Below are 13,985 nucleotides of genomic sequence, written 5' to 3' on the forward strand. Positions count from 1 at the left end.
AGATCATGATGACATGACCTGACGAATGGTAAAGAGATACTGGGAAGGTTATACCAGAAGGGGTTGTGATAGAACTACATCACAGGATGAACAACAGTGCTAAATACATTACGAGAGGTGGATCTTCCAAAGAAGGAGTGAGATAATGAATGAATTACAGATTCTGGAGGGTCTGGAGAAAAGAGAATTTGGAAAGATTTCTGATATTGTTAAACATGCTAATGTAATTAAATGTACATTACAAGCTATTTAATAAAATACAGAAGAAGTGTTCATTGCAAGGAGGAGAAGACTGAGGTAATGTTTACAGATTGCTGTCATATACTACGTATATAACAGAAGGAACTGAAGTTATGGAACTGAGGTAATGTTTATAGATTGCTGTCATATACTACGTATATAACAGAAGGAAGTGAAGTTATGGAACTGAGGTAATGTTTACAGACTGCTGTCATATACTACGTATATAACAGAAGGAAGTGAAGTTATGGAACTGAGGTAATGTTTACAGATTGCTGTCATATACTACGTATATAACAGAAGGAAGTGAAGTTATGGAACTGAGGTAATGTTTACAGACTGCTGTCATATACTACGTATATAACAGAAGGAAGTGAAGTTATGGAACTGAGGTAATGTTTATAGACTGCTGTCATATACTACGTATATAACAGAAGGAAGTGAAGTTATGGAACTGAGGTAATGTTTACAGACTGCTGTCATATACCACATATATAACAGAAGGAAGTGAAGTTATGGAATTGAGGTAATGTTTACAGACTGCTGTCGTATACTATGTATATAACAGAAGGAAGTGAAGTTATGGAGGGGCAGCTTTTAACATATAAGAGAAAAGGGTCAAGTTTGAAAAGTCTAAAAGTGAAATGTCTAGAACTGCTGTAAGACAAGAGATAACAGCAGAATTATATCCTGAGGGATAACATTTATGTAACTTAAGAAGAAATGAAAGGACGTTAAATAACTAATAGTTGAGTGACAGCATGCATAGCTAGGTGCTGAACTTAACTTGTAATAAGTAGGGTTAAGTCCTTAAGTTTACATACGAGTGAGAGAATAAGGTACTGTAGGTTATCATTTTGTCGAGGGGCCACAGAGTTGTGGTAAAGCCTGTGATTAGGAAGATGGATTTGGGTCTTTAGGGACTGCCATCAGAAAGTAGGCAGTAAGTATAATTTGGCAAAAAAATTTAGGCTTCTTGACATCTAGGATGAAAAGTGGTAGAAACAATAAACTGACAGCAAATAGGAGGGGCAAAAAAATTACATTTTTGTCTGCAGTCGAACAGCAATCCTAAACTGAATAAAAAACGGTGACTAAATCTACTGACAAAGTAGTATAATATTTAGGAATCATTCTTTGAGGATGAAGCTTTGTTCATGTCAATATTTAATGCCAACAAACATGGGAGGAAAAAAGATTGGTACAAAACAGGAGGAGAGTTAAAAAGCTGATTAAAGTCTGCACTAAGGAGAAAAGAAAATGCAATCTATGAAGCACTTTAAACTTTCATTTTGTCTATTGGAATAAGAAAAAATATGAAGGCTGAACTGTAGTAAAATGTGTTGCAAGAAAATGTAACTACAGAGTACTTGTACTGATAAGCTGGGAATGGCAGCAGCATGCCAATTAGGTGGCTAGTCCCAGTGGGACACCTGTTTAAATATTGTATGCATACATGTTAATGTGTGGGTTTGGGTGAATAGTGAGAAAATCACATTGAATGGGGACTGTAAAAAGGAGGTGACCAGAAGTGAATTGTGGGAGCATGTTACATATATGTACTGTTAGACTGTACAGAACATATGCCAGTGGTGCTGTGGACATCTGATCCTGGTCAGTGTAAATAGAAATAAAGCATGTGTGCTTGATTTTGCCTTAGGACAAACGGGATTAATATCTGTTTGTAGCATCTACTCAAGGAAGACACCATCTAAAGAAATAAAACTGAAATAAGAGCAATTTATAGGTTCATAGATTCATAGCTGGTCAATAGGCTATCAGCCCAAGAGCAATTTTAAGTCTAGCCAAGTTTATCCCAAATTGACCAAAATATTGCAGACATGTCAATCCCTAAGGAATTTTACAGTTGCAATACAGACTTGAACACATCACACATTCATGTTTGCCCCTGTCCATCAGGGACATAGGTACCAAACCAGGGGTAAATTTGTGATTTTCCAGTCATTGGTCCAAGTTATGTTTGGATAGAGTTAGGGATAAGCATTTCCCCACATGGATGGAGAGCCTATTTCAAAGAAGGGGTAATCCTTGAGGCACATACTTGTCCCTCCACCATGTCTTGTTTACGTTGCAGATGAGGTTTAGATAATTGGAATGGGTATGTCTGGTACTACTTGTTTTTCATATGTGCAACAAATCCATCAGTGTGGGATGAGAGGATGCCTTGTAGGCTAGGCATAAATTGATGCCCACCAGACTGTATGAGATCGAGTAAAGGCATAGGGCTTTGAGATGGTCCACATAAGGATTGCTGTTTCCTCACTGCATCTTTTTTTTTTTTTTTGTGAAGAGACTCTGTGGTCTTTCAAGCTATTTCAAATGCCTTTTCGGGTACATGCTGAAGGGTGCGTTGTACTTTAATGATTGGTCTGATCTGAGCCAAGTACAGCGGAACAATGGCCTCCTTGGATGCCATGCCTTTACTTATAAGTTGTGCAACATAGAATGATTTTTTTACCACAATAGACACATGGTGGTCCTAAATCTCTCACAACTGGTCTACTGTTAGGGGTATATTATCCATCAACCAAACTAGGTAGAGTCTAGTGTCTGTAGGCTTCCTATGTCATTATTCATTAGATCTATGGTAATTCTTTTGATGGTTTTGCATATGAGACTAGGCAGATGTATGAGTCTGTAGTTCCCGGGGTCCATGAAAGGCCCTCCTTTGTGTAGACGGCAAACCATGGTAGTACTCAAATCATTTAGCATGCAAATTGTTGAGAGGCTATAGTTAAAATGAGATTCTAGATGGCCTGACAGGTCATGTTTCATGCTGTTCAGGGGGCATCCTCAGATATTATCAGGGTCCATCAAAGCAGTGTACTTGGCCTTAGACAGAATAGTAAAGATCTGCTCCCTAGTGATAGTTGTTGGAGAAATGGTGGGTGGTATTTCCTGAGGATTAATACAGATAATGGAGGGAAAAATTGGTGCTGAATTTATTGCCTGGTAAATTTGCTGTATCTTTATTATATTATATTATATTATATTATATTATATTATATTATATTATATTATATTATATTATATTAATATATTTTATTACTATTGTATAGTATGATAAAGCTGTAAATCTGGTCCAGAAAATAAAGAAGTACAGTACAGCACATTGTAAGCCAAGGATTATGTTTCATTCTTTAAATATCACATTACAGATTTCGGCACTGGGCTATTATGGAACAGAAACACAGCAAACCAAAACCTATGCACAAATAAAAATGTCATCTGCAAACTTGGTTAGCCTGAGGATCTTGATGTTTGCCTTGATTTCAGAGAAGTAGATGTCTAAAAGAAGAGTCTCCAGCACTGATCCCTGTAGAACTCTGCTAGTGACTGACTTGTTCGTGGAGGTGGATTTCCCTGTCCTTACTTCTTGCGTCCTATCAGTGAGCCAGCTGGCTATCTATCAGGTGACATGTGTTTATGCTTTGTTTAAGTTTATCAAGAATGCTTGAGTGAGGTATTAAGTTAAAAACCTTGGCCGGTTGAGGTAGGTAGTGTGCACTGTTTTACCCTCATTCATAATTTTCATGACCTTGAAGAAATCTCCCAAGTTAGGTAGGCATGACCTGCCTTTGATAAAAAACAAACTGGATAGGTTTTACTGTCTATAGGTTTTCTATGTCATTGTTCATCAGATCCATGATAATTCTTTCAATGGCCTTGTATATGAGATTAGTCAGACTTGTGAGTCTGTAGTCCCTGTGGTCCATGGAACCCTCATCCATAATTTTCATGACCTTGAAGAAATCTCCCAAGTTAGGTAGGCATGACCTGCGTTTGATAAAAAACAAACTGGATAGGTTTTACTGTCTGTAGGTTTTCTATGTCATTGTTCATCAGATCCACGATAATTCTTTCAATGGCCTTGTATATGAGAGTAGTCAGACTTGTGAGTCTGTAGTCCCTGTGGTCCATGGAACCCCCTCCCCCCACTTTGTGTAGAGGGAAAACCATGGCAGTACTCATTTATTTAGCATGATGCTTGTCTTGTGGTTAAGGTTAAAAAGAGATTCTAGAGGCCTTGACAGGTCATGTTTCATGCTATTCAGGATGTATCCTCAGAAACTATCAATGTCCATCAAAGCAGTGTTCTTAGCCTTAAAGAAATTAGTAAGGACATGTTTCCTAGTGATAGTTGGTGAAAAATGGTGGAGGTTATTTCTTGAGGGTGACTGAAGGTGATGAGGGTAGAATCAATGCTGAATTTATTGCCCGTCAGATTTGCTGTATCTTATTATATTATAATAATATATTTTATTATTATCTTATAGTATGATAAAACTGCAAATTTGGTCTAAAAAATAAAGAGGTGCAGTATAGCACATTGTAAGACAAGGATTATGTTTAACTATTTAAATACCACAGAACAGATTTCAACACTGGGCTATTATGGAGCGGAAACGCAACAAACCAAAACCCGTGCACCTATAAAAAATGATTAAGACAGTACAAGGTATAACAAATAAACTGCCAAGGCATAGATGCCTTCTAAAGGGCATTCAAAAGTTGAGTCTTTGAGTTTTTACTGTGAGGGAATGCATTTAAAAATAAAGCAAAGAAAACTCCATTAAAAGCATTAGGTGCATAAAGGCAAATGAATAATGTACACATAAATAAAGTCTGATTTAAAGTTTAAAAGCAAAATTAAAAATATACATATATATATATATATATGTGTGTGTGTGTGTGTGTGTGTGTGTGTGTGTGTGTACAGTATATATATATATATATATATATATATATATATATATATATATATATATATTATTTTTTTTATTTAAACCTATGAAGACACTACTTGCATACTATTGCTTGTCTTACCTTGTTGGGAAAGTTTTCATCGATCTCCTGCTGCAGTTTTTGCTGCACATCTGGGTTGGTGGCCAGGTTGTAAGCGATGTATGTGAGGGCAGTGCTTGTGGTTTCATATCCAGCTAATATGAAGAAAACGGACTGAGACATAATTTCACCATCTGTCAGTGCTAGAAGTCCAGGATTATAAAAGGCAGAAGGAAAAGAAAATATTAGTATTACAATGGCAGCATGGTGACTACAAATGTTAGTGCAACATTTTCTCTAAATTTGCTAGTGTACTCCTTTTTATAATGGTAGTACATTTATGATCAAGCACTCTTTGGCTTACTGTCTACTTTTTAGTCAAGCATTTACTTTTACCTCAGCCATGAACTTAAAAATTCCATTACTTGTTTTAACCATGTCAGTTCTGTCTGAGATGGTTGCATGTATACACTCTTCGCATCATCAAATATGATTTTTTTCATATCCGTCCTGATTTTTTTCTGTATCATTTCCAATTTGGATATGCCTTCCTACAAAAGAATGCTTCTATCCAAAAAGCTGTAAACACTGAGCTAATCGGAGGAAGGGCACTGAGCAAACTGATGTGTGATATATGACATTAAATATCCTGTTTTTTGCTTATCTGTACAAGTTATTTATAGCACTTTTATTGTCCGCTGCATACTTTTCTAGCTAGTTTCACTGTGTGTGAAGTGTTAACTGGAAATTTTCTACATTTGTTAAGCACCCATTTGGGTTTGTTTGTTCTGATTTCCTGCCAAGGAGTCTATCATATAACTTATTTGTTTGCAGTTAAAAGCATTCTCTAGAGTCTCCTTGCTCCTTTATCTGTTTAAATCTTTTATTTAAAGGCTCACTGCTGCTTTTCTGCTGTGATAATCATTTCTGCAGTTTTTTTCTACCTAAGTATTGTGGGTAGTTGTAGCATTGTCCATATTCAGGCTTGTGTTTTGGGCCTAGTTGTTTGTTTGTAGAGGCTGTGTGTCTGAGCACATGTTCCAGGTCATCTTAGTTTAGCCAAAGCCATTCTTGCATTTCAGTGAGAGGGAAGTGTTTATGATCATTGGCTGATTGGGGTTACCTGGACAATGGCTTGGGGTAAGTACCTCATTGGTTCTTTCCAGCTTTTTTTAAAGTTGTTTCAGGTTTCAACTTTCTGTTGCTTAAGAAGTTAACTTGTGAGTGTTTCTGCCATTTCACACTGAGCTAATCAGAAGATGGGCACAGAGCAAACTGATCTGTGATATATAACATTAAGTATCTTGTTTTTTTGCTTACTTATACGAGTTATCTATAGCAATTTTATTGTCTGCTGCATACTTTTCTAGCTAGTTTCACTGTGTGTGAGATATTAACTGGAAATTTTCTACATTTGTTAAGCATCTGTTTGGGTTTGTATGTTATGATTTTTGTTTCTCACCCTCCCTCCCTCCCTATTCGTATCCTGTTCTTATACTTGGTGGCTTTGCAGTTGCCCAACCCTACTGTAAATTTGATCTGGGACACTCCTCCCAGTCTAGTGTCATTACCTCATTCTACCCAATACAGGGAGAACATTTGAAAAGGCCAACCCACTTAGTTTCTTAACCTTGTATTATCTTCTGCTCCTCCTTTCTCCCTTTCCACTTTACAAAAAAAATTCTAAGCTTGTTTCCTGCCTTTCCTGTAAGTAGTCTAGTCCAGATACAGATTTGCTGTATCCAGGACTGTTTGTAAGTTTCTGAGCCCCCAAACCTTTCTGTGTTGGAGGGAAGACTTCTAGCTTATCGGTGGGAGTGGTAAGCTCTAGGTAGCTTATCTAAAAAAAAAAAAATTTTTTTATTGCCAGTTGGGTGGGTTTCACGCCAAGTTGGGCTACTTTTGACATCTTTGGGTGGGAAAAAACAGCCTTGGGCGGGTTGCGGGTTTTTGGGCTACTTTTTTTGCATTGTGTGCATTTTTGGGCTATTTTCCTTTGCACTCTTAGGACCTAACTGCTACCCTCTCGGAACGAAAGATCTGTTGCTGACTTGCTGTGGGAAAGATTAACTGGCTGGCACGGAGGTGAACACATTTACTTTAGAACTCATTCTCATACAGTTGTTGGTTGCAATTTGCAAACCCTTCACTTTCTCAGTAGAAGTGTTGAGTTAGCAGGATGTATTAGAACTGTTTCGATCACATTATATTTATTTCTCTAGCTGTTATAGTGGCCTTAATGCATGCAGCAATGAAAAAAATAACTGTCAACTGTTATGATATCCCAAGATCATTTTTTTGCCAACTCTTTTTTAAAATGTGTATGCTGAATGGTACTGAGATGACCAGTTTATGGACAGCAGGATTTCAGTAATGTAATTTAAAAAGGGAGTGGTGTTGACAGTTACACAAATTGTGAGTTCTCCATTTGGAAAATACTTTTTAAGGTAAAAAATACATTTTGTGTTTGAACCTTGTTTCTGGGCAGTGAAAGCACATATGTGTTGCTCATATTTGCATGGCCATGCATGATAAGTGGAGTTGCTGACTTGCTGTTGTGCATCCTTAGCTTTGCGTATAAAGAAATACGGTGCTATTTGAATACTGTGCAATTAAGATCCCTCGGTTAACACTGTGCAGTTATTGCTATCTTATATTAGACTTTGCGACATTGAGGCTTGCTGTATCTGAAGTAAAGTTTTTGTTGAGACAAGTAAATGTAGGATATTCAGTAGTTGCAGTCACTGAGAAGATGCCCTTCACTTGCTGTCAGTCTTAACTTCGTGTTTAGCCTATAGAAAAGTTGTACTATGTCCCAATTTAGATTTTAGTGAGTTTTGTTGTTGCATAGGTGATACGAGATGCATTTTAGCAGAAACAATTGAGCAAGCAGTCTTAGCGATATGGTTTGGGTATTAGGTTGGCTGTAAGCACATGGTTGTAATAAGTGGTGTGTGCTCAGCCTCTACACAAGACGAAGATGAATGTAGACGTTAGGTCACTCCTTGATGTATAATGCACAGTGACAGTAAGCACTTCCGTGTGGCCTCTCAGTATTATTATTGACTGCTTAAAATAATTTAAAGATGCTTGTGATTGCGAATTGCACAGTAAAGACATAGGGAGAGCCAGAAGTACTTAATGTGGTAGGGTTTTTTAGTGGAACAGAAGATTGGTTTGTAAATGCTGGTTGCTAGCTGCATATGTATAGAATAGTTTTAGTTGTTGTGTAATTTTAATTTACTTTTGATAATGTGCCTGTTTTTTTTTCTGTATAAATGGCGCTAATTTTTGGCAATTTGCCGCAATTTGCCGATCACCTGATCTGACGCAGAAGTCTTCATACTTCCACAGCACGGTTCTCCTCACCCTTTTCTACCTAGCAATTTTGCTCGTTCACCGAATCACCTACCTGCCAATCAGTTTAGTAGGGTCAATAATGGGCAAGTGGACAAAATACACGAAACATTATAGCACCGAATGGGAAAAGGAGGCCAGTTTGAAAAACTGGATACAGAAAGTTCATGGAGATGACACGAAAGCTTACTGCAAATACTGTCAGTGTGAAATGCGTGCACACAAGGGCGATTTAATGTCCCATGCTTCAACTGAAAAACACAAACAAAATGCAGCACCTTTTTCCAAAATGCAGTCTGTTTGATGTTGGCTGCCAGTCCATAATGATTGACAACAGTGTGAAAAAGGCAGAACTGAAATTGGTTGCACACGTTGCTTGCCATTCTAGCTTTTACATTATCGATCATCTAGGAGAACTAGTTCATGATATTTCGAGTAAAGACCTGGCAATTCACCGAACTAAATGCACAGCATTAATCAAACGTGTTATTGGACCATCAGTTCATGCTAATTTACTCGAAGACTTGACAAATGTGCCATATTCACTTATAATAGACGAGAGTACTGACATCATGACAGAGAAGCAGCTGTGTGTTATCATGCGTTATTACAGCGCAAAGTTAAGTAAAATTGTTTCGTCATTTCTGGGTTTGATAGTGTTGGAATCAGAAACAGCAGAAGCAGTTTTCAATGCACTTATAAAGTTTCTGACTGATAAAAAACTGTCACCTTCCAAGTGCATGGGGCTGGCTACAGATGGCTGCAATACAATGTCCGGCAATGTCAATTCAGTCATAACCAGATTCCGGGAAGTCAACCCAGTTATTGTTTACATCAAATGCATTTGTCATTCCATTCAACTTTGTTCATCATATGCATTAAAAGTAATACCACGCAATGTTGGCTCCTCGTCTTATGATAATACACATTGTTGTAAACAAGCCGGAACTTCAAATCTTACGCAGGGGAGAAGATTCTTGTAACTTTTCACAAGGTAGATGACTTGCATCTACATTTTATCATTTGATCCATTATATGGACAACGGATGTAATACTGTAGTTTAGGCCAAGTGTGTAAGCTGCCACAATGTGTGTTTTAAATGTTGTGCTGCAGAAGTATAAAGCACTTAAGAAATAGTGTTGGAATCATTAATCATTGTAGCATATCTGTATCAAACATTACTTTATAGATTTAGAAGTTGACATTTACTGTAGTCTCTAAACACCCATTAAAATATTTTTCATGTCTATGAAATATGCTTGCTTGAGGTGTAAAAGGCTGGTAATGTTATGTAGTCTTACCATGTTTAGTTGTTTTTGCTGTGTCTGACACTTTTATTATGGAGGATGTCTTGCACATTTTGCTTTCACTTTGTGCCGAACCATTGGGCTATTTTTGGGCTAGTTTAAGAAGCCCTGTGGGCTATTTATTTTTCAATCATCTGGCAACACTTCCTGGTGCCATAAAGTCTGCTCTTTGAATTTCCCTCAGAACTAGCCAGTTTTTTAGTTTTAGCAATCAAATCTGTTTTTCTGAGCTCAGTACATGTTCAGAACGCATTGTAAGCACTAAATAAGCTAGAAATTACTACAGCACTCAACTTTCCTCACTTGTCTAGAGGAAAACAGTTTTTGGTACTTAATAAATAAGCACCTATCCAGGCATGTCTAAGGGTCAACTCCTGGTGTTTTCTCCTGTCTACTGATGAATCTGGGCATCTTGGGACAATGTGGCAACTGCCTCATGTACACAGACAACCCTCTCCTCCTACCATCCAACACTACAACCTGTGAGAGATGCACTTATATGGCCAAACAAAGCTCTCTTCACCCAAGACTGGACTAAACAGTCAAGAGGAGAAGGTAAACACTTGCACCACACCACACTCAACACATAGTCCCTTAAAACCTACATCACCAAAACACACACATAGAAACACAAAACATACGCCTACATTCATGGAGGCTATCAATAAAATTCTGCCCAAGCAACAGGGACCTCCAAAGCAGAAATGCAAGCAACCTCCACCCCCCAAAAAACCCAAATGACACATAGCCCACAATCTCAGTGTGCCACTCAACCACAGCCCATAAGGCATAACAACTTACCCAATACTCTAGTTACAGGTAACTCTATAGTCAGGCACACTGATGTTCCACTCACCAGGCTAAACAAGGAGAAAGTTACTGTCAGCTCACTGTCAGGTGCCAGGATTCACCACATAATGCACACACTCAGGTCACTCCACAACAAGTACAAATATGACTCTGTCATTGTCCATGTTGGTGTGAATGACCTGAGATGTATCTCCCTGGACTACATGAAAAAAGGCATGGAGAAGCTGTCCGATCTTGCAGCCCAGGCAGGTATGACCCTAGCCCTGAGTAGCATCCTGCCAACACCCAGAATGATACCACAGTACAAGGACAAAATGATTGACTTCAACAAATGGCTAAGCTTCTGTTGTCATTCCAAGGGGATCCAGTATCTGTCTGCCTGGGATGACATGATCGACAGACCACGATGCTTTGCCAGAGATGACCTGCACCTGTCGCCCTTGGGATTCCAGATACTGGCTAAAGCTCTTGCCACCTCTATAGTGCCTTTTTTAGGCAAGATTCAAATGACAAATTCACCACCATAACAGGTACAAGTAAGCAAAATCTGAGGGTAATGCTACTCAACGCTAGAAGTCTAAACCTCAAAATTCACTCACTCGAGGCACTCCTTAAAATGGAGAACGTCGACATCTGTGCAGTGACAGAGACCTGGCCCAAGGCTCCAGAGAGCACCCCTGCATAACCAGGCTATAATTTATACCACACCTTTCGGCCACCAAACCTGGACCGAAACACTAAAGGCAGAGGCGTGTCCATATTCATTAAGGATAGCCACACCTCCATGGTAGTTGCTCAGCATAATGCATCCGAGGTTATCCAAGTGCAACTAACTCTGGGCAAGACCGCAATCCAAATTGTAGCTTGCCACAGATCACCCACCATGCCCCAGGATTCCCACTCCTTATTTCTTGATACACTGGAAAATATTAGGGTACAACCTAACACCCTAATAATGGGCCCACTATTAACTGGGAAAACTACTCATGTGCCAACTCTTTTGCTCAACGTTTTCTAGAATTCATAAATTCCAATGCCTTGGATCAACTTATCCACACCCCCATCAGGGGCAGCAATATCCCTGACCTGGTCATTACCAACATGGACAACTGGTGTTCCACACCAGAGGTCAATTCCTCATTGTTCAGATCCGATCACAAGCTAATCACCCTAGACATCCACATCCCACCCCCACCCCCCATTAGGGAAACCACCATAAACAATTTCACCAAAGATAACATCACGCTTCTTAAGACAGAAGTGGCAAACTTCATGACACCCATGCAGATGGACAATAGAGGAATTACTGCTGAATCCTACACATATGCACTTTATAAGCACTTACACTAGTGCATGGATCATGCAATCCCTAACAGAACCAATATGCTATCCTCCAAAAAAAGGAAGCCAATCTGGTGGTCTCCTGCCATAAACAAACTCTACAAAAGAAGAAAGAAACTGTTGCAAAAAAAGAGTAAAATCCCATGACTGGAGGAACTCCCTGGTCAGCCTCAGTAAGAAGTTGAGATCCCTCATAAAATCCTCCAAAGCTAGTTACGAAAAAAAAATCACCACTGATTCTGAAGACAACCACAAAGCATTCTATAGCTATGTCAAGAATCTCAGTGACAACACTCAGATCTGCTCTGAGTTACAGCACAATGGCACTAAATATACAGAGCCATTTGATATTGTCAACATCCTGGCAGATAGGTTCAGTGCTAGCTTTACCCCCTCTCACCCCCTAATGGGTCATCTCTATACCGGAAGAATGCAAAGTTCCTGTAATCGTGGTTGCAAAGGTAAAAAACACACTCTCCAAAGCCAAGAACACAGCATCCATGGAACCTGACAACATCCCAGGCTGTGTTCTACATGAACTACAGAATGAACTGGCACCTCACCTAAGTACTATGTATAATCATAGTCTCACCTCAGGCTTTGTGCCCACTGAATGGTACACAGTGACAGTTATCCCATTCTACAAAGGGGGAGCCACCACAGACCCCAGGAACTACCACCCCATTAGCCTGATGAGCCTGGTCTGCAAGGCTATGGAATGTATCATCATGGAACTTATAAACAATGACACTGGTAATCTCCAAACTCTAGACTCTAGCCAGTTCGGGTTTGTAAAAGGCAGATTATGTCTCCTAAACCTGATAGACTTCTTCGAAGCGGTCACCAAAGTTGTAGATGAGGGTAAGGTGGTTCACACAGCCTATGTAGATCTTGCCAAGGCTTTTGACACCATCCCCCACTCTGGAAGTATAGATAAACTCATAAACTAGGTATAAATTCCTATGTCACAAGATGGGTTGCCAATTGGCTCAGTGACAGAATCCACACTGTGAAAGTAGCAGACTCCAAATCCGACTTCAGACCAGTGACAAGTGGAGTACCAAAGGGTTCAGTCCTGGGTCTTCTCTTGTTTGGTATCTACTTCTCTGAAGTACAGGCTAACACAGAAGGTCTTTGGCTAATGAAGATCGCAGATGACTGCAAACTAGGAGCCATAATCGAAACTCCTAACGATGTGGACATCCTACAAAAGGGCCTTACTGAGACAGATGCCTGGTGTCAAAGCCATGGCCTCAAGCTCAATGCCAAAAAGGTGCATTGTCATCCCTTTTGGTAAAAACTCTGTACCCATGAACTACCACATAGGCTGTAGTCTACTTAACATCAAAAGTGTGACTTGGGACACAGGTGGACAGTAGACTCTCCTTTGATAATCACATTGTCTCAGTAGTCAGGAAATCCTTCTGCATGGCACACCTCATCATAAAAGGTTTCTCATCCAGGAAAAAAGAGGTTGTTGTTCCCCTCTACTCATCACTCATTAGACCCATTATAGAATACAGCACCCCTTTTAGTATGTACCTCACAAGACATGTACAACAACTGGAAAGGCCGCAGAAATACCTCACCAAGAGAATTACTGGCCTCAAACAGATGCCCTATGCAGACCATCTCAAAAAACTCCAGATTTACTCCATCGCATACCTACTCAGAGGTGATCTCTGCCTAACATACAAAGCTATGTCAAACCCAGAGCTGTTGGACATGCTCCACTTAAAGAAATCCCAATCCCTCTGAGCTACATGCTCTAGGGATCTAAACCTTGTCACCACAATAAACAGAACATGCTGGAGGGATAGATTCCTGTCCCAGAGACTTCCCATACTCTGGAACAAACTACCTAGCTATATCAAACAAAGCTCCTCATTAGCACTCTTCAAGAAAAATCTTGATGATTGGATGTGAGATAGGAAATTCACCCCGGGAATCACTTCTGTGGCTCTGCTCGACAGGGGCACAGGAACATAATTTTCTTGGGTGGCAAAAGCCAGGGTATCTTTTTGGCTAGGCTTACATAGGCCCTAGGGCCAGTAGCCTAATACCTACCTATGAACCTACCTATGAACTTCTGGGTACAATATTATTGCTCTGTTAAGTTGTTC

General features: G+C 39.4%; 1 protein-coding gene across 1 annotated transcript in view; it reads right to left on the reverse strand.

Annotated features, from left to right (window-relative positions):
- Positions 1-13,985, reverse strand: part of LOC122816181 (cytochrome P450 3A19-like) — a 112,844-nt gene that overhangs the window by 10,273 nt on the left and 88,586 nt on the right. Inside the window, exon 4 of the mRNA XM_044088930.1 lies at positions 5,089-5,249. Within this exon, the coding sequence (XP_043944865.1) occupies positions 5,089-5,249 (161 nt within the window). The remainder of the gene's footprint in view (positions 1-5,088; positions 5,250-13,985) is intronic.

Source organism: Protopterus annectens, chromosome 12.part0 (genome assembly GCF_019279795.1).
Source record: "Protopterus annectens isolate FY-2018-M chromosome 12.part0, PAN1.0, whole genome shotgun sequence".
Lineage (NCBI taxonomy): Eukaryota > Metazoa > Chordata > Ceratodontiformes > Protopteridae > Protopterus > Protopterus annectens.